The following is a 25,072-nucleotide window of genomic DNA, read 5'->3' as shown; positions in this document are numbered from 1 at the left end:
TTCAGCGAGACTCCGGCTGGGCGTGGCACTGACAGAAGCCTATACGTGTGGTGCCCCCGATATTGCCTTTGCTGTCACTCAGCGTCTGAGGTGAGGGGCAGGGGAGAAGATGCGGGCTCTGCCATCCATTTCCCTTTTCTGACTGCCCGGTTTTGCAGATGAGAAGGCCGAGGGCCCAGCTGAGGTTCACTTAGGAGCCAGAGGAAGATGGCGGTAGAACTTGGGAGGTCCCCAGGGGTGGCCTTCCTATTTTTCAGATGCTGAGCCCAGTGCAGGGGGAGGGGAGGACTGAGGGGTTGGCAGAGGAGGGCAGGCAAGGACTAACCTGCTTTATCTGGTTTTCTGCAGGGCCTGGCCGGAGAGCGGGGCGTGACGGGGCCGTCTGTAAGTGTGGGACTGTTTAGGGAGACCATAGCTGGGGCACCAGGTGGGAACTGTCCCGAGTGGTGTTCCCTGAGCTCAGCCTTACATAGCCTCCCTGAACACGGCTTTATCCGACCCAACCAGGACGGGGAGAGGAAAGAGGAGCAAGCTGTGTGCAGCCCCAGATGCCCAAGCAGAGAAGGGAGGCAGGGAGCCGCCTCCCCGGGAATGTGAGCAAGACTGAAACAGCCTCCTGTTAGCGGGGGTTGGTTGGGAGTCCCAGAGTCTCTTCCAGGGCGGCCAGACCCCTGGGCTGGCGTGCTGTGGACCCAGAGCACGCCTTCCCTTGTCTGGGCCTGTCTGAATATAAGAGGCTCAGAAAGCAGACTTCTAATTTCCATTCTTGGAAACACAAATTTATGAGCTTCAACTCCTGCCCCTGGGGCAGAACCTCCTTCATGCCCAAGGCCTTACAGAGGGGTGGGGAAGGGGATGGGGCCCTGGAGAGAGGGTGGATCTTTGCTGAGTACCTACTATGTGCTGACCACGGTGGAGGCGCTCCTCATCCATAGTGTATTTAAGCTTCATGGGCCCCCCCGCAAGGCTGTGCTTCGTTATCCCCATTTGCCAGAACTGGCAGCCCAGAGAGATTCAGTAACTTTTCCAAGGTCACACGGGAAGGCAACCACAGAACCAAGATTTAAACGCAGGTGTGTTAGCCTCCAGAGCCACGCCCCCTCCCAGGCTTCCTTCTAGTAACCCCTGAGGACACTCAGAGCTCCTCTGGGCACCGGGCTCCAGTCTGAGCTCATTGTCTGTTGATTTACTTAATCCTTTCAACAGTCCTCTGGGGTAGGTACTGTGAGAACACTGAGGCACAGAGAGGTAAAGACCTTGCTCAAGTTCACACGGGAGGCAAAAGTACCAGGTAGGTGTTATTGTGAGGCTGGCCCCACCTTTGAGATAGGGAGGCAGAGTCCTGAGAGGCAGGGGCTTGATTCCTGGAGGAATCAAGCCAAGACATGCGCTCAGGGGGTTCCCAACTCACCCCAGAAGCAGAATTAAGCCCCTAAAGCCAACTTTAGGCACCCCCTTTCCAAGTGAGGCTGTGCAGGGGACCAGAGCCCTGGCCTTCCGCTGCTCTGCTCACCCCAGATGCCTGTCCTCCACCGGCCCTCGCTGGCTGTTGACTGCGTGCTTTTCTTCTTAGGGCGAGCCTGGCAGGAAGGGGGAAGAGGAGGAGAAAGCTGCAGGAGAGGTAACTGCTGTTGGCCCCGCTTCCCTGCTCAGGTTGGCTGCGTCTTAGTGGGACAGCAGGTCCCAAGCAGATTTGTGCTGACACCACTTGGCCCTGCCCCAGCACTTCTCCACCGTGGGGTGAATGGGGTCCCTGCTCAGTGGGGGAGACAGATGAGTGAAACTTGGAGCATAGGGTGAAGGTTCTGCTATGGGGGTAGCACAGACAGGGTGACCGGCCTAGGGCAGGGGCCAGGTGAGAGCCTGCTGGAGAGGACAGGAGGAGCCACCGACCCGAGCAGGCGGCTTCAGGGTGTGGGGGCGGGGCCGCCCCTCCAGGGACAGGAGTTTCTCGTGGCTGGTGCCTGGTGTGCTGATGTGCCCACAGGGTCAGAGCTGGTGGACAGATGGCTGATGGATGTGAGAGAGGACAAGGAGGGAGTGAGAATGGGAGCGTGCAGGGCCCAGAGGATGGGTGGGAGGGACATATCAGGGTGAGGACATGGCCATGGGGACCCTCTGCCTTCTGGGAGCAGAAGGGGTGCTGAGGACTGGGGTATTAGATAAAGGGGGCGAGGGTATGGGGACCAGCAGGGGACACCTTGCATGTTGAGAATGAGAGTCACCCCTTGAGTAAGCGAGCTGGGGATGGTTCCAAGCAGGGGGTGTCAGGGGAGGTGGGAGTTGGAGGCAGGGACCCCGGGGGAGGTGGACTGGGGCTGTGGGACCTTCCAGAGGTCCTTGTAGGACTGGAAAGTGGGGGAGATGCTGGAACAGAGCCACTGTGGGGGGCTCGGGAGGCAGTGGGAGGAAGATGGGAGTGCTGGGGTGTGAGCCCAGGTTTGAGGGCCTCTTGTGACGCCAGACCAAGAGAGTGCCTGTGACCCCCTTCCCACTTCATAGGAGTGTGACCTGTGGCCCGGGGACCTGGGGCTTAGCTGGGTTCCTGACAGAGCGGCCTGGACGCCCTGCCCCTCACTGGGGACACCCCATCCAGGATATTGTCCACAGCACAACGCCTGGTGGACTTTGGTTCCTTGGTGGGAAGAATTCTCTTATAACCCAATGGAATGCTTTTTGGTCCCCTTTTATTTTGTTTTAATGTATTCTGAATGTCACAGCAGTTGTCATGTTACACAAGAAAAAGATGTCCTTTTTGCTGCTGAGCCCAGGCAGGCCTTGTCCCTTAAGCATCACTTTTCAAAGTGGACATGACACCTGTCCTCTCAATAAATCAGCTCATTCGCGTGTCTTGGCACACGAGGTCCTCTGCCCAGGTGCAGGCCAGGTGTCACAAGTACAGACTCGCCATCAGCCCTCGCTCCCGCCGGCACTCTGGGAGTGGTGGCTCCCCTCCTTTTCCTTCAGGAACGGGCTTTCCGGCGGGCAGTGAGGGGAAGGAAACCAGCAGGGCTCCTGGGCCTGTGAGCCCATGCTGGGTGCTCTGCAGGGTGTTTTCTGGAAAGAAGGGCACACAGGGGAAGCAGGCAGGCAGCAGTGGAGCAGGAAGAGCCCAGACTTGAGGGAACAGGCTTGGGCATGAGGCCCTGGTCGGCCGCTTCCAGGCTGTGTGTCCAGAGGACTCTCGTTCCCCTCTCTGTGCTTTAGGCCCCTAGTCTGTGAACAAGAATTTCAACACCACCCCTGGCAGGTAGTGGGTGATGGCTATTATAGCAATGATGGTGATGGGGAAGAGGTGAGAATGGGGGGTGGGGTGGGGACAACATGCACCCTGACGTGGAATGGCCCTGACCTGGCTGCTTCCTCCCCACCAGGGTGAGGGAGTGCAGCAGCTGCGGGAGGCCTTGAAGATCCTGGCAGAGAGAGTCCTCATCCTGGAGCACATGATCGGGATCCATGGTGAGCAGCCACCAGGCCCAGGGACGGGCAGGCCCACAGCTGGCTACAGAGTCGGGGATCTCCCCCTGCTCCTGCCCCCCACTCCTTGCTGCCCTCATGACAGCCGCCGCTGTCTCTGGTCTCCCTGCTTCCATGTTCCCTTTGCTTGGCTGCCAGATAGTTTTCTCCAAACTCCAGCCAGACCCTGTCCCTCCCTGGCTCGAATTGACACCCTGCTGCCCATGACCGACTTCTATCTAGGTCCATCAAGTCCCAAGTTGCCTCCCCAGCATAGCCTGGTGCCCAGTGACACAGAGCCACCACCCAGTTGTCTCAGGCATCCTCCCACTTCCAGGCCTTTGCTCAAGCCTGACTCTCCACTTGCTAAACACCAACCCCCACTTCAGGACCTGCTCCAAGTTCTCTTCTGTGAGGCCGACCTCCTCTTTCCCCAGTGCTCTGCAGAGTCTTTGTTTCCCCATAGAGTGGGTTTTCCAGGTCTGTCCTTGGTGGCAGCGTGGTGACTGGCACCTCTCCGGGGCCTGGAGCCCAGCCCTGGTCAGCATTTGCAGAAGAGTGAATGAATGAATGAATGAATGAGGCATGCATGAGTAGAAAGCCCTGTCCTCACTGGGCACAGCGCTCCCTTTGCTGGCCAGGGAGCGGAAGTGGAAGTGCCTGTGAGTGCGCCCAGGGCTCACTCTCCTGCTCTCCTTCCAGATCCCCTGGCCTCCCCTGAGGGGGGCTCTGGCCAGGACGCCATCCTGAGAGCCAACCTCAAGATGAAGCGTGGTGGCACCCCATCGGATGGCTCCCTCGCTGCCCTGCTCGGCCCCAACCCCGCGCAGAAGAGCACTGGCCAGGCCAGCAGCGGGAAGTAAGGGCCCAGCTCGCCAGGATAAGCCCCGCCCCCTGGAGACCCAGCCCTGAAGCCTGTGCCAGCACTGGGTCTTGAAGGCACCCCTAATGGGACTGGACCAGGCATGGACAGTCACGGAAGACATCGGCTCCCACAGCTCAGGGGCCTCGGGGACAGATGGCACCTCTAGGGATGGGGTCCAGAGGGGCCCAGCACCCTTGGCAGAGCCCCGCTGCTGTTCCTGCCCTCACCCACCCCTGACCCCCTACAGGAGACAGAGTCTGGGTGGGCCGGGAAGGGTGTGAGAATAATCATAATACTTATCATTTACTGAGTTCCTGAGGCGTCTGGGCCTGTCCAAGGAGCTCTTCCTACGTTGTCTCATTTAACCCTTAGGAGGTAGGCTTGTTATCCCCACTTTACATGGGGAATGGAGGCTTGGAGAGGATGAATAACCTGCAAAACCACCAGACTATGGAGGACTGGGGCAGGATTTGAATCCAGGCCTCTCGGTTCCTGAGCTCTCTACCCGGCCATCTTCCTTTCTTCACAGGAAACTCAGACAGGGCCATGAGCACTGGGCTGGGAAGGCTGGGCTGGCCCAGGAAAGGAGGGCGGGGCCCTGAGTCTCTTTCCTCAACTCTAATCCCCTGGCTTAAGGCCCGGGAGACCCTGAATAAACCCACGAGTGTCACCTGGACCTTGGGAATGAGAAAGGAACCTTGGGATGCGAGGGCCCTCAAACCAAATTGGTAAGGCCCACTGCTGCCTCAATCTCCCTGAGCCCACCCACCCATCTCTACCATGTCCCCCGCCCCTGGGCCGAGGATGGAAGATTTAACGGGAACACACACCCTCCAGGGGCTTCACTTGCAGCCCTGCCCTCTCCAGGTCTCTCTGGGAATTTGTTGGCAGGCACTTACGCATTACATGGAAAGTCTGATGTCCTCTCGAAGTAGAGGGAGGAGGGCTGCCAGAGTCCCGGGCCCCGCTGGGGAGAGATGCACCTGCCCACAGGGCAGTGGGCCCAGGCCGCTCCACAGTAGCCCCCAAATCCCAGTGCCCCAGACGGAAGAGCTCAGTCCACAGCCCTGAAGGCCATTCAAGGCCTCTCAGGCCACGGGGCCTGTGCCTGGATGCCCTGGTGCTCCTCTCTCACTGGCCAGGATCCGCACTTGAGCAAAGGCAGCCAACTCAGAGATTCACAGGTGCTGGCGCCACCCCGAGTATGTCACCCCTTGTGGCAGGAGCACTCCCTCCCCAGTGCTTTAGGTGCTTCTGGGAGGCCTTGGCCTGCTCCTGGACCCTGGTAACCTCCCCTGCCCTCAGGGCCCCAACCCTCTCCAGGAAGGTGTGGCCTTCTGCAGGCCCGTCTGGCAGAGGAGTGGTCACAGGCGGGCAGGAAGTCTGTAATGCTCTGACAATAAAGGTGCTCTCCCCACCGGGGTCTTGTGTCTCGTGGCTGCGGCTGCACAGGGGCCTGGCGAGCCTGGCCATGGTGACCCCTGGGTGCTGCAGGGAGCCATCCTCAGAAGGCCCACATCTCATGTCCCTGTGACTGGATGTGAGGACAGGCAAGTCCTGGACAGTGTGACACGTATGGCAGGGGTGGCCTCGGGTCACAGCAGCACAGCAGAGGGGCAGCGAGCTGTCAGGGAGCACGAGGAGGGCCCACGGAGGAGGAAGAGGCCTTCAGGGCTCAGCGGGAATCAGCTGTGCAGGGAAGGGCTCTGCGGGTAGTGTGGGGAAAGGCTGGAAGCGGGGAAGAGGGTGGCTCTCTGGTGGCCCCTCGGGTAAGACGTACACAGTGTGCTTGCAGGGGTGCAGGAGGGAGAGGGTGGGTCGGACAGAGGTGTGAGTGCTTCTCCCAGACGGCTGGGCTCCTTTCTCATTCTCCAGGCCACCCTCGGGGCTCCCTGGAGCCCCGCCCCCATCCTGCCCGAAGCTCCCACAAGACCTGATGCAGGCTGACCAGCAAAGTCCTCTAGGCCTTAGGGAAGCGGTCCAGGAGGCATTTCAGTCTCCCAAACCCATTGGCAGAATGGGGAGCTGAGAGTCTGTTCTGCTTCCCCAGGACACCAGATGTGCTGCTCTAGTGGCCCCCAGCCCGGGGTCCGCATGAGCTCCTCCCTGTGAATGTCTTAAAGACAGACCCCGTCACCACGGGTAACTGTGTCCTTAGACCATGGGGTGGGGCACTGTTTAAGGGGGTGTGGACTGAGTGTAGGTATGCAGGTGGCGGTCCACACATGCACATAGAGCCCCTGGTGCAGGGCAGATGGGGGTCCAAAGGGGGTTCAAAGGGGGGTGCAAGTGAGGGTTCAAAGGGCTAGGGGCTAGCCTTCCATAGGCCATCATGTTCCAGCACATAACTCTTCAAGGTCACAACCTGAATTCAGCCTGATCTCCTGGGTCCTTACAAAGGATATTACCAAAGCAGGAGCATAGAGCCTGTTTTATTTAAGTTGCTTAGCTCCACATATAACTATAAAATATTTAGACATGTGGGGCCTCCATTTATACCCTGGCCTTGGATCCTGCACAGTCTGATGGGAGCTAACAGAGCCTTGGAATGAGCCCCCCAGCATGGGAGCAGGGTGTCCGGGTTCTCCCAAGCCCACCTCAGAGCCACTGGGGATGGACAGGGGTGCAGGAGGGAACCCACTACCCAGGGGAGGTCCCTGCCAGCTGAGAGGACAGGCCAAGTCTGCAGTGTGTTGGATTGGACAGGGCAGCAGGTGCGGACCCCAGAGGGGGCCTCCGTCACCACAGGCTGGGAGTGTGGAACAGGGTCTCTCCAGGGAGGCCAACATGGCTTGGTCCTTCATAAGGGTGAGTTCAGGGCCCCTGCAAAACGACCTGCAGGCCTCACCTCGCTTCAGCTCCATAGCCACCTTCCCCGTTGTGTGGAGGGTCAGCTCAGCCCCAGGGAAGCTGAGTGGCTTGCCCAAGATCACACAGCGGTCAGTGGGGAGGCTGGGTCTCAGAATGGCGGGTCTCTGGGACTCGGAAAGGCTGTGCTCTCAGCTGCCAACTTCCTAATGAAGGGGGAGTCCACGTGAACCAAGGGACCGAGGGATGGCGCTCCAAGGGATGGGGTGGGGGGGGGGTGTGAGTGGAGGCCAGTGGCAGGGATGAGCAGAGCAGGCTAGAGTGAGGAGCAGAAGGAATTCTCATGGGAAGGAGACTGGAGCAGCTTCCAAGCATCAGATCTTGGAGGACCCTGAATGCTGGAAGGAGAGGAAATTGACCCATAGGAGACACGCAGCTTCCGCAGGTTCTCGAGGTCAGTGTGGCCTCACCCCTCCATCTGACCTGACAATCTTTCTGACATGCAAACCTGACACACTCCCCACTTACTCAGGAATCTGCAGTGGTTCCCCTGTTCCTGGCCCCCAGTCTGGGCTCTGCCCCCCAAGGCTCGCCTCAGACGGGGGGCTACACAAAGGGCAGCACCAGGCCCATAGCTCAGGCCCAGAGCTTCTCATTCTCATTGGCTGGTGATGGTTGGGGGTAAGGGGATGGGCACTTACAGCCCTCGAGGAAGCACATTTCTCGGCTTTGGGCAAAATCCTGGCATGTCACCTTTGCTGACCCCTGCAGCCCGACCGAGTCAGGTTGGACCCCTCTGGTGACCCCAGGTGTCTCTATGCCCATGTGTGGAAACTCTGATCTGCACTTTGGTGTTCAGCCAACAGGGCCCAGTGGTGACTAGGAACGGTGAGGCAAGTCCCCTGGCGCCCTCAGCCAGGAGGCCATTACTGGGCCTCCAGGGTGTACAGCCAACCTCCGCTGCCTGAAACTGCCCATCTCCTCCCAGCTCCTGGGGAGGGGGCTCAGGAGGGTCATCCCAGGGAAGGGGGAGAGTAAAGGGCATCCCTGAGCTCCCACCCCTGCACCTGCCTACATGGGCCACCCAGCGGGTTAATGAGGGAGAATTAGCAGAGGCCCGCCCACCCTGCCCCAGCCTGTCTCCTCCCCAAGTCTGCTCTGCTCTCCATCCCCCACCCCCGAGGGTGCTCCCAGCCTCTTCTGAGGCACTGCCACCTGCACGCCCTTCTCCCTGTGCCCCAGTGTCCACATTAAACCCAGCATTGCCCTTCCGATGCCAGCGGGCTCCAGGCCCTGGTGCATCTGTACATGCATGAGTGTGCAAGCATGCACGTGTACTGGTGGGCACGCACATGTGCATGTGTGTGCGTGTGCTCGAGTGTGTGTATGTGATGGGACAGGAGCTGATAGCCCTTCACTTAACACCTGCCAGGCCCCTCCTCCGGGGTCCAGAGCAGCCATAGTCCTTATTCCCCCAAGGCCCTAGCCCTGCACTGTTGGCTCCATGAGAGCCTCTCTCCTCACACCCCTGCCCATCAGAGCCTGGAGAGCAAGGCCCTGACTTGGGCCTTTCCACTCTGAGGGTGGGGAGAGGGGATCAGGGTCTCCTGGCTAGGCGTGGGGCTGAGTCTGGATGTGAACAGGGCTCCTCAGCCCACCACAGGGAGCCTTGCCAGCCCCACCCCTGCTGGCCATCAGCCAAAGCAGAAATTCGGGATCCCCTTAGTGACTTCTGGCAAGTACCCCAGTGTGGCAGCCGAATGGAGGGAACTCAGACTGGGCTGGTGTTCATCGGCTCCCACTAGGGCTGCTGACTCTGTTGTTAAAATATGAAATGCCCCTGTATGACTGACCCCCCCTCCCCATGTGCTCCCCACCATCCCAGCCCCTCCTAAGACCTCCCACCAATCCAAGCCCCCGTCCCAGTGCCCAGGATCTGTAGGAAGTGCTGGGTCCTGTGCTATAATGTCCATAAAGTCCTTCTAATATCATTCCCAACATGGGCAGTGAAAAACTGATGGAAGGGCTGGGAGTGAGGGGTGCTCTTTGCCTCAGCCAGGGAGCACCTCCTGGCCTCGGCAGAAACTGGCTGCTGATGCACTGCCTTGGAATGGAGGACATCCCAATAAAGGGCCAGATAAACTCAGAAGCGGGCTGGAAGCCCTGGAAGGCCCAGCCTTGGTTCCTAGTCTAGGGCATTCCAGTAGGACCTCACATTTCCTGGTGTAACTCCTTGGGGCTACAACTTGAGAAAACTTGTTCCTGGCTCAGTGGACTGAGTGCTGGCCTGAGAACCGAAGGGTCACTGGTTCAATTCCCAGTCAGGGCACATGCCTAGGTTGTAGGCCAGGTCCCCAGGTGGGGGCACATGAGAAGCAACCATACACTGATGTTTTTCTCTCTTTCTCCTTCCCTTTCCCTCTCTCAAAATAAGTAAATAAAATCTTAAAATGAAAAAAAAAAAAGAAAGAAACTTGTTTCTAGGGACCAGGGAGGAATTGAGGTGTGGCTAGAAGTTTATCGGACTCTTAGTCCCCAGGGTCTTGGGAGCCACCTCCGAGCACCTCTCCTCCCAGCATGCCCTGGGTGAGGTTGGCCCAGGCTCCGGGGTGACTCCAGGCTGAGCAGGAAGGGCATGTTGGGGGCACGGTCTTTTCACCCTGAGTTTGGTGCGTCCCGAAGGCCCACATGGGGCCACTTCGCATGGGCAGGAACCGCCTGACTCTGGCCAGAGGCATTCCAGGCGCCAGTGGAACCCCAGCCTTCACCTCCCTGAACCAAAAAGGCGCCTTCACTGCTCTGTCTCCATCACGGGGCTGTGCTCTCGTGGGCAGGGTCGCATCTGCATCTCCAGCTCCCAGCTCTGATTGCTGCAATGTCCCAGGTCACAGGACATTTCCAATAGGAAAGTGACTGCTTCCAGACTGTACGGAGCAGTGACAAGGTGATGGACAGAGTCAGGCGGGCACCCAGGAATGGCCTCAGTGGGAACAGAAGCTCCTCCCCGCCCCGACCACCCACACTGCCAATCCCTACCACCCCGGAGATTTCTGGAACACCTCTCTTCCAGACCTGTTTTATGGATTATAAAAAAAGAAAACTTCATGAGGCTTTCAATTACTTGAATTCCAGGGAGATTTATTTTCGATGTTATTAATAAATTCTAATGTCACCTGTAACTTTCAATTGCCAGTTAACGAACTTGCAATTGATGCGTTATAAAAGGCAAATTAAATGCTGTTTCAGGCAGGGGCTGACAAATCTAATGAGCGGGTGTGGCTGGAGGAGACAGCCAGACTCCAACTTCCCAAGCTGCCCGCCTCCACACTGATGGGTGTGTGACATGGGCAAGTGACAGCAGGGCCTCAGTGTCCTTGTCTGTAACAGGGGATCGCAGAGTCCACCCCTGGAACCTTCATGGTAACTGGGGTTGAAGCTGTTTTTTATTCACCGATAAATGCAGTGAAGGGGTCCCAAGTGATCACTGGAGTCCAGAGTCCTGGCCCCGGGACTGTGGGCCGAGTGGCTACACGGGTGTCCCAGAGCTGCTGGAACAACCGCCAGAAATGTCTCCTCTGTCAGCCTCGCAGGCTAGAGTCCGAAATCAGGGTGTCGTCAGGGCCCTGCTCCCTCTGAAGGTGCTGGGAGGGCCAGGCCTTGCTTTGTCCAGCCTCCAGTGGCTCGTGGCTGCATCCCTCCAACCTCTGCCTCCGCCCTCACCTGGCCTTCTCCCCTGTGTCTGTCTTGTCCTCTGTGTGTCTCTTACAAGGACACCTGTCACCGGATTTCAGGCCCAGTCAGGGAATCCAGGATGATCTTTTCACCTGAGGATCCTTCACTTACTTACATCCACAATCACCCTGTTTCTAAAGAGGGCCCAAGAATGAGGACTTGGCCATACATTTGGGGGCGCAAGGCCTTCTTCAGCCTATGACAGTGACTTCGGGCGAGTCGTTTAGCCTTTCGGGGCTTTCCTGCTCCGCCTTGTCCGGCAAAGGCTGGCTTCACGCAGCAGCGGCCTGTGCAGGCCGGGCGCCATTTTGGGCTGGTTGTGTGTGCCGTCTCGCTCAGTCTCCACGCAGCCTGATGAGACAGGTGCTCTACCTGTCTTCACTGTGCAGGTGAGCACAGGGGGTTATCCACACAGTAAGTGGTAGGGTCAGGACCTGAACTTAGGCCATCTACCCTGGCCGCCTACATCCCTTTTCTTGTAACAGCTTTTTTTATTGAGCTGTGATTCACATACTGTTCAGCTTGTCTATTTCAAGTGTTCAGTTTAGTGGATTTTATTATATTCAGAGTTGTGCAATTATCGCTACAATTGATTTTAGAACATTTTCATCACCCCCCCCCAAAGAAACCCTGTGTCATTTATTAACACCCCCAATCCTCCCATTCCCCCTGCCCCTAGGCAACCGGGAATCTGCTTTCTGCCTCTGTAGATTGACCTATTCTGGACATTTCATACACATGGATTCATACAATATGCGGCCTCCTTCATCTGGCTTCTTTCACTTAGCGTAATGACTTCAAGTCTCACCCATCTGTGGCATGTACCAGCGCTTCGTTACTCCCTAAGGCCCAGCTGGAGCCTGCACCCCTAACCACCGTGATGACTTGTAAGGTCCTTGGTGGATCTGTGGGGTCAGTGTGTTCCAGAAATCTCAGCTAAACCCTGAGGCTTCACCTGAGAAGATTCTGTGGGACGTGGGGGAGTGAATCTTACCCTCTTCCCCACAGTACTGTCCTCTCTACAAGACTCCTGGCATAGCGAGACCCCCAGCAATGCTGGTATCAGTGGGTGACCTAGAATGCCGGCCACAAGGCTTGGTCAGTCCTGAAGCTGAGCTGTTCTGCCCTCAACTGGGATGGGGCCCCCTGACCTTTCTCACATTACAGATCACAGAGAGCAGGATGGTTGCACAGCACAGGGGATAAATAACCAGGGCTGCAGGCAGCACCACCCTGGTAGCTCCTCTGAGGGCCAACACCTGAGCCCCCCTGGAGCCCATCCACAGGGCTGGGAAGGGCTGCTGCCAGGTGGCAGGGACTTCGCCCAAAGGATGCTCCTGTTGGAGGTGAGGAGGGAGGTGATGTGCTGGCTCTTCACCGACCAGGCCTCAGACTGATGTCGGTTGAGCAGAGGGAGGGAGGACATCAGAGAAAGGACACCTGGACCAGTGCTGTGGCAGGCCTTGGTCCCTGGGTCCTCAGGGAGAAGCAGAGAGGGGTGACTGATTAAGATGGGAGACCCTGGACCAAAAGTGCTGCCTGCCGACATGCCAAATGGAAGGCCAAGAGCGCACCACCAGGCCCCTCATGTTGACTGGGATATGGGATGCTTTGATTGTAAAAGCAAGAGAAACTTATTCTTAGCACCTCATGTAGTAGTGACTTGTGGCAAGGCTCCAAGGATCTCAGGGGACCCCAGGACAGGTTAGGAGTAGGGACAAGCCCCAAGGCTAGAGTGCCAGCTCTGATTCATCCTTGGGGTCTCGGCAGCAGGAGGAGGCTGCTGATTAATCACAGTTCTGGGTGAGTCCATCCTCCCTCTCACTGCTACCAGTGTTCTGTCTCTGACCTCAGAGTTTCTGTCTGCTCGTGACTTCTGTATCTTCTGCGGCTTGCTGTGACCTCTTGCTCATCTCCCTTTGCAGGAGATGGCTTCTTAGTCACCTAGTGTTCGAAGGGGAGGTCAGGCATCTTCACCGTCTCTCCCTCCAGTGCTCAGGCTCTCTGGGACTTCTCCCAAAGTAAGAAGGTCTCCCCCTTCTTGGCAGATGAGCACAGGCCCAGGTCTTGTCTTCTCCCTGCCCCCCAAGATTGGACACAGACACCTCACAAGGAAAGAGGACTCCGTGGACCTAAGGTCAGAAGCTCTGAAGAGAAGGAAATGTGGACTTCGCTGCCTGTGGGTGGCAGAAGCTGCCATCCCAGAAGGGGAGGGGGTACTTCGGGCCTCGAGCTGGGCTCTTGCTGGGCTGACAGGGCCGTCTATGCTTTGTCTTATACATCAGTGCTGCGTTCTCGAACATGACCAGCCTACCTCCTGCCTTCCAGCCGTTCAAGGACCTTGATGGTGTCCCTCCAGGTTCTCAGGATGTAACGGCAACAAACCACTGCCCACTTTCTCACCTCAGTGCCCATCGCCTCCCTGGCAGGCCCAGCTCAGCAAATTGAGCATGAAGGGCCTTGGCCTTAATGTTCTTTCTGCGTCATGGCCATAAAGGGAGAATTTAAAAAAAAAAAAACACAAAACCAACAGGTATATCTTAATTAGGGAAGATGTGCAGTGAGGCCAGACTAAGCCCTGCTGGGCACAAGCCTTCCACTTTGTGAGAACGAATGCTTTTAACGTAGCCCCGTTACCATGGTGATTACCAAGTCTCAGCTTACTGAGGTGGCGTTGCAAGTCTGTGGGGAAAGAACAGGTTATTCAATAAATGATGCCGGGACATTTGCTTAGCTACTTGAAGGAAATAAAATTAGCTCTTTTCTTCACACCATACTTCAGCATAACCTTCAGAGGATTTGAAGGAGTAAATGTAAAGAGGGAAACCATAAACAATCTAGAAGAGCCTGGAGACAAACATTTGATCTTGGGATGAGTAAAGATTTTCTAAACATAAAAGCAGTGGAAAAAATAAGAAAGAGTAAGAGAATGTAACACATACACATTTTAATCTCTGTGTTTTAAAGAGCCATTCAACGAGATTTATTGGGGAACTGAAAAACAAGGCACAAAGTGTGACAAAGGGTTAACACCTCTAATATATAAAAAGCAGTTGTAAAACAATGAAAATGAACATTCCAATAGAAAAATGGTCATGCTCTCTTTGCTGCATCTACTGCTGGGATGAAGGTCGTTCTCAGCAGTCAGACCATCAACATCCCAGAACATGCCGACATCACTCTGAAGGACGGTGTAGTTATTGTGAAGGGCCCCAGAGGCACCCTGTGGAGGAACTTCAGTCACATCAGTGTGGAACCCAGCCCCTTGGAAATAAAAGGAAGAGGCTCTCGTTGACAAATGATGGGGCAATAAAAGGCACTGGCCACCATTCGCACTATCTGCAGTCACGTACAGAACAGGATCAAGGGTGTGACCCTGGGCTTTGGTTACCAGATGAGTCTGTGTACGCTCACTTCCCCATCAAATGTTGTTTTATACAGAGGGATGGTTCTCCTGCTCAAATCTGAAATTTCTTGGCTGAAAAATATAGCCACAGGGTTCGGACGAGGTCAGGCGTTGCTCATTCAGTATCTCAAGCAACACTGAACTTGTATCCAATTCAGCTGCTTTGGTTCAGCAAGCTGCAACTGTTGAAATCGAGGGTGTCAGAAACTTTGGGGATGGCAGTTCTGATTCTGAAAAAGGCGCAGCTCAGCAGGGTGAGGTGTCCAGCTCTAGCAACAGCAAGATGCTGAATGAGTCCTCAGATTCATCTGCAGTATTTTAAAGATGCAACGAAAGCCATGCATTGATTTGAGGGGAAAGAAAAAAAACAGTTGAAAGGAGATATACAAAAGAAGAAATAAAAATATGTAATAAACATTTAAAAATATTTAGCTTCACTGGTAATCAAAGAAATGCCCACTAAAAACACCAATGAGATTCCCCCTGTGAGGTTATCAAAGACTGTTCAGAATTATATTACTCAGTCTTGCTGAGTGGAGTGGAGCTGAATGAACATTCTTACCCCCGAGGGCACAAATATGAGGGCACAAATTAGTATAAAGTTTCCAGAAGAAAATTGGCTTTTCACCATGTGAGCTTTTAAATGTTCATACCACTGACTTGGTATTGTCACTCGTAAGCCACCCTAAGGAGAACTGAAGCTAAAAATGTGACTACAATAATATTCACTGCTGGTATTTAACAGAAATTTATAATTTACTCAAACACTAGGTCATGACTAAAAAAATGTTGGTACATAAATGTGATGAAATATTGTGCAGCCATTAAAACAATGTTTTGAATAATATTTAATGCATGGTACTATGTCTGTGATATAACGTTAAGTGGGAAGGAAATAGTATATCCATCAGGGTTCTTAGCTGCAGGCAATCGAATCCCACTCTGCTTGTCTGGGTGAAGCAGAAAAGACGTTCAGTGGGAGAATGTGGGAGGGCTCCCCATGGGCAGGAACACAGGGGAACGGGACTGAGGAAACAGTCCGTTGCAGATCAGCCACAGACAGCCTGGATCGGGAACTCCTGGCGGGTGGGGAAACCTCTCCGCAAGGAATACTGCTTCCTGCCACGGCTAACCCTGCAGGTCTGACTGGTTGAGTGGAGGGGAGGCCGCTTCCCTCAGAATCAGAGCCTGCAGGTCAGCACCGTACAGGGGAGCCCAGTGATTCCACTGCTGCCCGCACAGCACAAGCTCTGGGCCAGGTCAAATGAAGACAAGCCCCGAGAATGGAGCTTTTCAGGGAGCTGCTAGACCAGTCACACAATGACAAATCCCTGGGGGTGGGACTTTTGGGGGAAGAGCCAAACCTGTTCTTTCCTTTCTATTGGCTTCCGGGTGGCTGGTTTCCACTGCCACCACACTTGGGAGGCTATCACTTTTCAAGCCCACAATAGAGCTGGAGGGAGAAGTGGGATTAAGGCAAATGAAAACCTCACAAAGCTTGCTGTTCTCACTGTAATTAAAAAAAACAACAACCACTCCTCAGATTATTGCAAGCCTTTGGTCATGAGAAAGTTGATTTTGACACTTTTTGCCAGCTTTCTCATTGCTTTTCTGAAGGAGCAGTGTTTGGAAGTCCTTACTCCGTTGTTCCGGAAGTGCGGCCCCCACCTGTTTGTGTAAAGAAATTTTATTGGAACACTGCCATGCCATCCACTTATATATTGTCTGTAGCTGCTTTCAAACTTCAGCTGCAGAGCTGAGTCATTGCAACAGAAACATCTGGCCCCCAAAGCCTGAAATGTGTACTCCCTGGCCTTCACAGAAAATGTTTTCCAATCCCTACAGTAAAGCAAGAAAATGATGTGAAGATTGGAACGGAGACAGCAAATGGCCATTATCCCCAGATGAAATCATTTTGCATTTAGAAGAATTTTAAGTGTGTGAACTTGCTAGGGTGAATAAGCAAGTTTAGGTGGGTCAGGGTACTACCCACACCCCATCGTCATCGTCATCGTCATCATCGGGCCCCTGGATCCAGCTGAGACAGGGTGAGCGTGGACCACCTTAGCTCTCCCGCTGATGACAGCTGAAACAATTGAATGAGCTACAGAAAGGAAGAATATGTCAATGGCCAGGCTAAAATCGTGGCTACCTAAGGACTCTGAAAAGTAAACCTCAGGAGGTAGGTTGGGGAGGGGAATCATAACTCAAAGAATAACTGAAATAGCTGTGCGCTCCTTGATTTGACTGATGGCTTTTCTCCACATTGCCGAGTTAAAGTCCATCACAGCCCAAATCCTGGAACTCTGGATGGGATTTTGGAAACTGAATAAGCTCTGAGAAAGGCTCTGTCTTTCTGGCCACAGAACCACGAATGGGGCATCTTGCGGGACTGAGAGCACAGATGGAAATTCCAATTTTTTCTTTCACTTTTAACTGGCGTTGTGCCAAGACAAGCCCCAGGCAGGAATCTGTGGTCCTGGGTGACAACAGCCCACATGCACCTAAAACTCGGAGAGCAAACGGTTCCCTCTGATCACCCGGGCATGGGGCCCTTTGATCCGAAGAGGGTGGGGAACCCCCGTGTTTTTCTCTTTTTTCTCGCGCCACCTTTCCCTGAGGTGGACTCCGTTGTAGGAAGTGTGGCATAGCAGAGAGACTGAAACCCTGGCTTTCCAGTGAGAGCCCCAGGAAAGAGTTGGAGTGTGGAGGAGGGAGCTAGAATAAAGGGATTCTTTAGACGTGTGGGAACAGTCCCAGGGCTTGTGTTATGTCTGCGTGAAACTGACCTGAAACAGCATAGCCAAGGTGTTGACAACTGAGGACGGAAAACTCTCTGTAGGGGACCAGATAGTAAATATTTTAGGCTTGTAGGTAACGTATATTCTCTGTCACGTATTTTCTTTCTTCCACTCCTTTCCTTCCTTCCTTCCTTCCTTCCTTCCTTCCTTCCTTCCTTTCCTTCCTCTCCCTCTCTCTCTCCCACCCCCAACCCCTTATAAATATAAAAACCAGCTTTACCTCATAGGCTTTTAAACAACAATCCACAGGCTGGATTGGGCTTGTTGGCCATACTTTATTATCTCCTAGTGTGGACCACGACCAAAGTCCCAAACTAGCCTCTAGAGAGCGCACACAGGAGGTGAACCAGAATAACGTTGCAAAGGCATTAAAAATGTAACTTGCACTGCAATCGTGGCTCAAAAAAGAAGGATCAAAACTTGGAGGCCAAACCCGGCTGTAATGATTTCCTTCTTTTAACAAAAAATCATTTATCAGAAGATTCTAATAGCAGCCAGAATTCCCTAACATAATGTGCAAAACCCCAAGATAAAATCTAACGTTACTCAACATAGTTACAAAGAACCAGAAAAAAGTCAATGGTTCTCCAGGGAAAGGATAATCAATGGGTGCTGTATGAGTCAGGGTTCTCCAGGAAAACAGAAGCAGTAGGGTATATAGATCCTGTATGGTAGATAGATCAACAGATATTTATGATGGAAATTGGCCCCTGCAGCTCTGGAGGTGGAGAAGTCCCACAGTTTGCCATCTGCAAGCTGGAGATCCAGCAAAGCCCGTGATTTAATTGAAGCTGAGTCTGAAAGCCTGAGAACCAGGGGCTCTGATGTCCAGGGGCAAGAGGAGATGAATGTCCATCTGCTCCAGACACGTGTTTGCTGCCTCTGCCTGCACACCTCTGCTGGCACCACACAGGCTAAGAGAGCAACTGCTTTTCCAACCTGGAATCCTACACACTGTACCTTGGGCCAAGACGCTGATTTGTACAGCAAAGGAGGGACAGTGGGCACATGACAACGGGATCCATGTTCCTTCCAACTCTCGTGATCACCTGGAAGCAGCCGGCCTGGCTGACCATGGGAACTGCCCACTGGAGGAAGTCTCAGTGAAAAAGTGCCAGTTTGAGGAAAATGCCCAGCAGGACTGGGAGCTTCGATTAAAATGTACTTGGGATTTGTTTTAATCGGGTATGGCGACACCAACAGATCTGGAGGAGACTTTTTTGTCATGAAGGAAGGCACTTTTACTCACAGCTCCCTAGAACCAGGAGCCATGGCACACCATGCAAGGCCACATGGAGAAGCCCCTGGGTCAGTTAGTAGGCGCAGAGGGAGCAAAGACAATGCGTGAGCAAAGGGTTTATTGTGGACTTGGAGAGAAGGAATGGGCAAGGCAGGGGAACAGGCTGATTAGAGTTGAGGCCCGCTAGTTTGAATAATTTTAGCAGGCTTGACAGTGTAGGGACTGTCCAGTCCCTACTTGCCTGATGCCTGGCCCTGGGATGATTAGGGCACAGAAGTATTGACTCCTGGAGAGTAAAAGCCAGAGAGAGTGGGTGGCTGAGCTCTGGACTGGCTGCTTTGCATAGCAAAGGCCTGCATGAAAGCGAGCCACTTGACATCTCCAGATATTAGCCAGAGCACTGCACCTTTTCACTTTCAAGCCATCTGTGACTTTGGATCTAGAGTGAGTCTCTTGTAGCAAAAAAAAAGGCAATAAAAATTAATTTCAAAAATAAGAAAAATAAACTGAGTCTCTATAGTCCATAAACAGATCACGTGTTTTGATGCTTTCTGCCAATCTCTGTCGTTCGGTTGGAGACTTTAATCCATTTACATTTAAAGCAACTACTGATAAGAAAAGGAAATTGCTTTTCTACATGACTTATAGCTTTTTTGTCCCTATTTCCCATATTACTTCTTTTATGTTTAGTTAATTTTTTGTAGTAAAATGATCAAATTCCTTTCCAATTTCCTTTTGTGTTTATTCTGTATCTATTTTCTTTGTGTTTATCATGGGGATTACCTTTAACATCTCAAAGCTATAACACTCTATTTTGAATTTATACCAGCTTAACTTCAGTAACACACGAAATCTGCTCCTTTACAGCTTTGTTTTCACCCTTGTCAGGTGTGGATGCCAGAAAATTATATTTTTATACCTCTTTTGCCAAAACATAAACTGTAATTCTTTTAAATGCATTAGTCTCCTATATTATGTAGAAAACAAGATTTGAAGTTACACATCAAAATTGCAGTAATACTAGCTTTTATACAAATAATTTTCAATGTATTAGCTTCTCAAATCATATGGAAAGCAAACAGAAAGTATGGTTACAAACCAGTGTTGCAAGAATCCTAGCTTTGCTAATTTCCCGTGTATTTATCTTCACTGAGATCTTTACTTCTCCGCACAGCTTGACGTTGCTGTCTGGGGTCCTCTCATCTTACCTCCCAGGTCTCCCTTGAGCATTTCTCTCAATGGCAGGTTTAGCGGTCAGGAACTTTACCAACTTGGTTTGTCTGGGAAGTCTTCATTTCTCCCTCACTTTTGAAGGGCAGTTTTGTCAGACTTAGGATCCTTGGTTGACAATTTTGAATATATCAGCCTGCTTCTGGCCTCCAAAGTTTCTGAGGAGTAATCTGCTAATAATCTTATTGAGGGTCCCTTTTATGCCATGATTCTCTTCTCTCTTGCTGCTTTCTCTCTTTGTCTTTTGAGAGTTTGGTTATATCTCAGCGTAGGCATCTCCAAGTTTATTTTACTGGTAATTCATTGTGTTTCTTGAACGTCTATATTCATGCCTTTTGTCACATTTGGGGGTTTTTCAGGCATTATTTCTTCAAGCAGGTCTCTCTTCTTCTTTCTCTCTAAGACACCACAATGTGTACATTGGTCCGTTTAACGGTGTTCCACAGGACACTTAGTCTCTGTCCACTTTTCTTCAGTCTTTTTTCTTTCCGTTCCTCACCTTCAACAAGTTCCACTGCCTTGTATTCAAGTTCACTAATTCTTTCTGCTGTCTGTGTAAATCTGGTTTTCAATCCCTCTGGTGAGTTTTTAAAATTCAAGTTAAGTTACACTTTTTGGCTCTAGAATTCCATCTTGATTTGTTTTCAGGTTTTCTATCTCTTTATTGATACTTCCAACTGTTCTTTGCATGTTGTTTTTCTTGCTGGCTCCACATCTTCCTTTCTTCGAGCATCTTTATGGCAGTTATTTTAAAGTCTTTGTCCAGTGTAACTGCCATCGGGTCTTTTTTAGGGACAGTTTCTGTGTTCTTTTTTTTCCTTTGAATAGGCCATACTTTTCTTCTTCTTCATATGCTTTTAAAATGTATTATTATTATTATTATTATTATTATTTGTACCATCTTCTACCTCCCCCCATCCCCTTTTCACCCTGGTAATGACCACACTGTTGTCTGCGTCTGTGAGGCTTTTTGTTTTTGTTTTGCCTAATCCCTTTACTGTTTTCGCCCAGCCCCTGAACCTGCTGCAGTCTGTTCTCTGTCTCTCTGACTCTGCTTCTGTTTTGCATATTAATTTATTTTGTCCATTAGATTCTGCATATAAGTAAAATTATATGGTCAGTTTCTCTCTCTGACTTATTTCACTTAACATAATACTCTCCAGGACCATCAGTGCTGTCACAAAGGGTAGGATTTTCTTCTTTTTTACAGCCAAGTAGTATTGTGCCACAGCATTTTTATCCACTCGTCTACTGATGGACACTTGGGCTGTTTTCAAATCTTAGCTACTGGAAATAAGACCGTGATGAACATAGAGGTGCATGTGCTCTTTTGAATTAGTGTTTTGGGTTTCTTCAGATATATTCCTACAAGTGAAATCACTGGGTCATAAGGCAGTTTCATGTTCAATTTTTTGAGGAATCTCCATACTGTTTTCCACAGTGGCTGCACCAGTCTGCAGTCCCACCAACAGTGCACAGGGGTCCCTTTTCTCCACATTCTTGACAACACTTGCTGTTTGTTGATTTATTGATGAGAGCCATTCTGCCAGATATGAGATAATATCTCACTGCAGTTTTAATTTGCATTTCTCTGATGATAGTGAAGTTGAGCCTTTTTTCATCTGTCTGTTGGCCATCTGTACGATCTCTTTGGAGAAGTGTCTATTCAGGTCCTTGACCCATTTTTTAATTGGATTATTTTTTGGTGTTGAGTTGTAAACTTCTTTATACATTTTGGATATTAACCCATTATCAGATGTATCACTGGTGAATATGTTCTCCTATTCTGTGGGTTGTCTTTTCATTTTGTTAACAGTTTCCTTTGCTTTGCAAAAACTGTTTAGTTTGATGCAGTCCCATTTGTTTATTTTTTCTTTTGTTTCCCTTGCCTTTTTTATTTGAAAAATTAATTTATTTTCCAATTATAATTTACATACATAATTTGTATGATTTTTGGTAATATTTCTGTTGTAAATTGAACACTTGGATCTGGGCTGAATCCAGTTGAATACCAAATTATGTGGTAACTCTGGAAATAAGATTCTTCTCCTTCCTCAGAATTTGGTGTTTTTTGTTATTATTTAATGTTTTTCAATTACTTATAGGACATTTCTGTGCGGAGGATCATCAGCCTAAGACATAAACGTAAGGTCTTCCTAGCTCCTGAGCCTTTCCCTGGACATACACGGTCTTCCTAATTTTCCCCATATATGGGTTGTTTTGAACGTCTTAGTCTTTAATGTCTGTCTCCCAAAGAAAAATCAGAAAGGGAACGGGGCATATGAAAAGACGCCAGCTCCTTAAATTCCCCGGAAGTCACTTCTGCTAAAGGGGGAAAGGCTCGCAGCAGTGGGGGTAGTGCAACTGCAACGTGGCCTGCCTCTGTGTCTGAACCCCTGCGACCAAAACCCATAGTCCAGGATCAAAGCACAGGCTCTTAGTCCAGGGGTCCTGGTGGAGGGTGGCCAGGGCAGCAGGAGAAGCACTTCAGTGCTTAGGGTTGTTGCTGTTTCCTGACACACACGGAAGAGACAGTCATACAAGTGTGTACTGGAGGGATATCTGCTTCTGAGCTTAGTAACTGACAAAGTTCTGAGCTTGGCAAGTCATGTGTGGGTCTGAGACTTGAGCAAGTTAAGTCATTCATAACCATTTCTGCCATGTATTCATGAAGTTGCCATGTAAACATCCTTTTTTGGTGGTTATCTGACTGCCTGGGCCTACCTCTCTGGTATCCAGCACATGGAAACCAGGCAAGGCATCATTCTTCGACTGAATGGGGCTTCCTTCAGCCAGAAATTTGTCTTGTTTAGTTCGGTTTGATGGTCAGGTTCTGACAAACATTGCATTATCATGCTTAGAGTAATAGTCGTGGTACTAATGGAAAAGTAACACTTATGGGCACTTACTGAATGCTAGGCATCTGAGTAAGCACTTTATATGCAGCACCTTGCAACCTCCTAATCACTCTCTGGGATAACCATCATTGTTTCTTCCACCTTCTTGAAGAGGAAACTGAGGCTCATAGAGAGAGGTTAAGTAGCTTGCTTGGGGTCACTCAGTAGGTAAGTGACAAAGCTAGGATTCTCACTTGTCCTCTGGGCTGCCTCTGAAGTGTCCTCATGAGAGCCAGCCCCTGGCTCAGTGCCTGGCACAGTGGGGTACAGGCAGGGCCTGGTGAGGTGGGTTCATCTCTGCACGTCCGCTCCAGCGCAGGGCCCAGCTCAGCGTGCCCATTGGCCTGTGTCTGCTTTGTGGACCTGTGCACACACGAAAGAGTCCAGCTACTGCTGTCCCTGGGTGACTAGAAGGGGCCTTGAACTTCACTCTGGATCAGCCCTTCTCAGTGCTGATGTACTGCTATTGATGTTCTTTGGACATAATTTTCAATGAGACAGGATCATTTGGAAAGCCATAAATACACATTCAGATGTATGTGATGGATAATAAACTCGGCTCCAATGAGTCACTTGAGCCCTCATAAATCTTGGCTGCATTTTCTTGCCTGGTGCCTGTAAATCAGGCCGTATCTCTGCCTTCTTTTCCGTCATCTTGATGGCCCCGACCTGCCATCCATCGTACTACAGGTGGAGTGTCTGACAGCCAGCCCCGAAAGCTGCCCTCGTGCCTTGCACGCATCCTGCCACAGGCCTGGGCGGCCCAGGCATCTGACCAATTTTAGGGCTCCTCTGTGCTTTTCTGAACAGCAGCTGCCTGCATATCATGGTTTGCATGAGCCTGGTGGAGTTTTAACAACATGCAAGTTTTTTAAAGCAGGTTATAGCTGTCCTTGCCTAGTCCCTGTTGTGGCCCTACGGCTGTTTCAACGTGCAGACAATGCAAGGGGCAAGGAATACCTCTCGGTGTCTGGAGCCAGTCATAGGGGGCTGAAGGAGTTCTTTAACTACAGATTGCACCAAGTCCCTTTTCTGGGCCTCAGCATGCTCATCTGCAGGACAGAGACCCAAATCCCTATTTGCCAGGGTCATATTACTCAGGGTAATAACACTCTGGTAATCAACATTAGAGAAAGCCTCAAACTTCAGCTATTTAACTCAACACAAAGGTTTAAGTTTGGTGTGGAGGACTTCCTGCATCTTACACCATTATTATCTGGAATGTGTCCCTGTAAGATTGCTGGGGCAGGAAAAGAGAGAGACAGAGAGAACACATTGGCTCCTAATCGCTTCAGTCCAGAAGTGACAGGGTCACCTCCACTTACATCCTATTGGACAAAACGAGTCATGTGGCCCAGGCTAATCGGAAAGGATGCAGTGCAATAGAAAAGCACATGGTTAGTTGGTAAGCACTTACATTCCTGCCAGGGTGGTTGAGTGTTTAATTAAGTGAAATTCACAAGAGAGGGCAAGAATGGGCTCTAGCAGAGCCTTGAGATGTCAGAGAGGAGTCCAGATTGGGATTGGCTGATGGAGGATTTGCGCCCAGCCCTCTTTCAGATGGTCATCCCTGTTCCCGGGCAGAGTGTTCACCATCATGCCTCTCTGGTTGCCTGGTTATAAAGGTCCCAGAGCCAGGTTTCTAATAGATGCTTGGGAAGTGGGGTTCGTCCAGGCCAATGTCTCCTGTGATAGAACACATGTTCCCTGAGGGTCAAGCTCTGTCCCCTTCATATTCCCACCACCGCCCTTCCCTTGGGCTGGCACCTAGCAGCACCCATGGCCTTTCCCAGACCCTAGCTCCTCCCAGTCTCTGTTGTGGTTTCGGGCTCTCATTACTCAAGAAAATGAGAGGACCAACAGATAGGCCATACCTGCAGGAAGCCCTCTGGTTTCCCCAGCTCCTGTGAGTCTGGGGAGAGCGTAGGTTGCTTGCAGCCCTCTAGGCTGTGGCTGGACAGGGAGGCGGAATTTGGCATATGAAGGTCTTCCATGTCTTTGGGCCCACTGAGCAGCCTCCCACAGCTGGATCACGTGGTTTTATGGCAGGAACTTTTAATGCATGGTCTATCCCTCTTCAAGCTTAGAGACAGAGGGTCATGGTAAGGAGGGGAAGCAGGAAGTCTGGGAAGGCAGGGCTTGGTCTGCTTGGAGGAAACAGACTGGTTTGGTGGCTTGTGCTATCAGGGCTGGAGGTTGGAACTGCCCAGGGCCACCTCGCCAATGGCTGGACACAGCTGGGCTGGAATGAACCAGCCTAAACTGCGGGGCAGATGCTCCAAGTTCTAGTCCTCACCTGGCTGCTAATTTAACACGCAGCCGTAAGCCAACCCTCTATACCTGGGCCTCTGCTTGCTCATCTGCAAAACAGGGTTGTATTTATCCTACCTACCTTACAAGGTTAGCTATAAAGCACTTGAGAAGAGGTTCAGGGTGGGGACGAGGATGGGGATGAAGGGTGGGTGAGCCAGAGGGACCCTCTGTTGGGATCTAAAATCCTGCTTGTGACCAGCTCTGGGCTGAGGCAGCAACTCTGGATCCCTTGGAATGTAGGTGATGACCAGAGGTCAGCAATGAACCAGAGGGGCTATCCTTCCTCTCCTTCCTCCCAGTCCAAGGGTGAAATCTGCTGTTTGT

At 51.7% G+C, this 25,072-nt stretch overlaps 1 protein-coding gene across 1 annotated transcript in view; it reads left to right on the top strand.

The window, feature by feature from the left end:
* COL26A1 (collagen type XXVI alpha 1 chain) overlaps positions 1–5,731 on the top strand; it is a 179,946-nt gene extending 174,215 nt beyond the window's left edge. The window contains exons 10-13 of the mRNA XM_037054848.1: positions 349–384; positions 1,574–1,621; positions 3,375–3,459; positions 4,159–5,731. Of these exons, the coding sequence (XP_036910743.1) occupies positions 349–384; positions 1,574–1,621; positions 3,375–3,459; positions 4,159–4,319 (330 nt within the window). The 3' untranslated portion in view covers positions 4,320–5,731. The remainder of the gene's footprint in view (positions 1–348; positions 385–1,573; positions 1,622–3,374; positions 3,460–4,158) is intronic.
* The last annotated feature ends 19,341 nt before the right edge of the window (positions 5,732–25,072 follow it).

Source organism: Sturnira hondurensis, unplaced genomic scaffold (genome assembly GCF_014824575.4).
Source record: "Sturnira hondurensis isolate 20B ecotype Veracruz unplaced genomic scaffold, ASM1482457v3 Scaffold0008380, whole genome shotgun sequence".
Taxonomy (NCBI): domain Eukaryota; kingdom Metazoa; phylum Chordata; class Mammalia; order Chiroptera; family Phyllostomidae; genus Sturnira; species Sturnira hondurensis.
The sequence above is the reverse complement of the archived record's forward strand: the minus strand, read 5'-3'. Positions and strand labels throughout refer to the sequence as shown.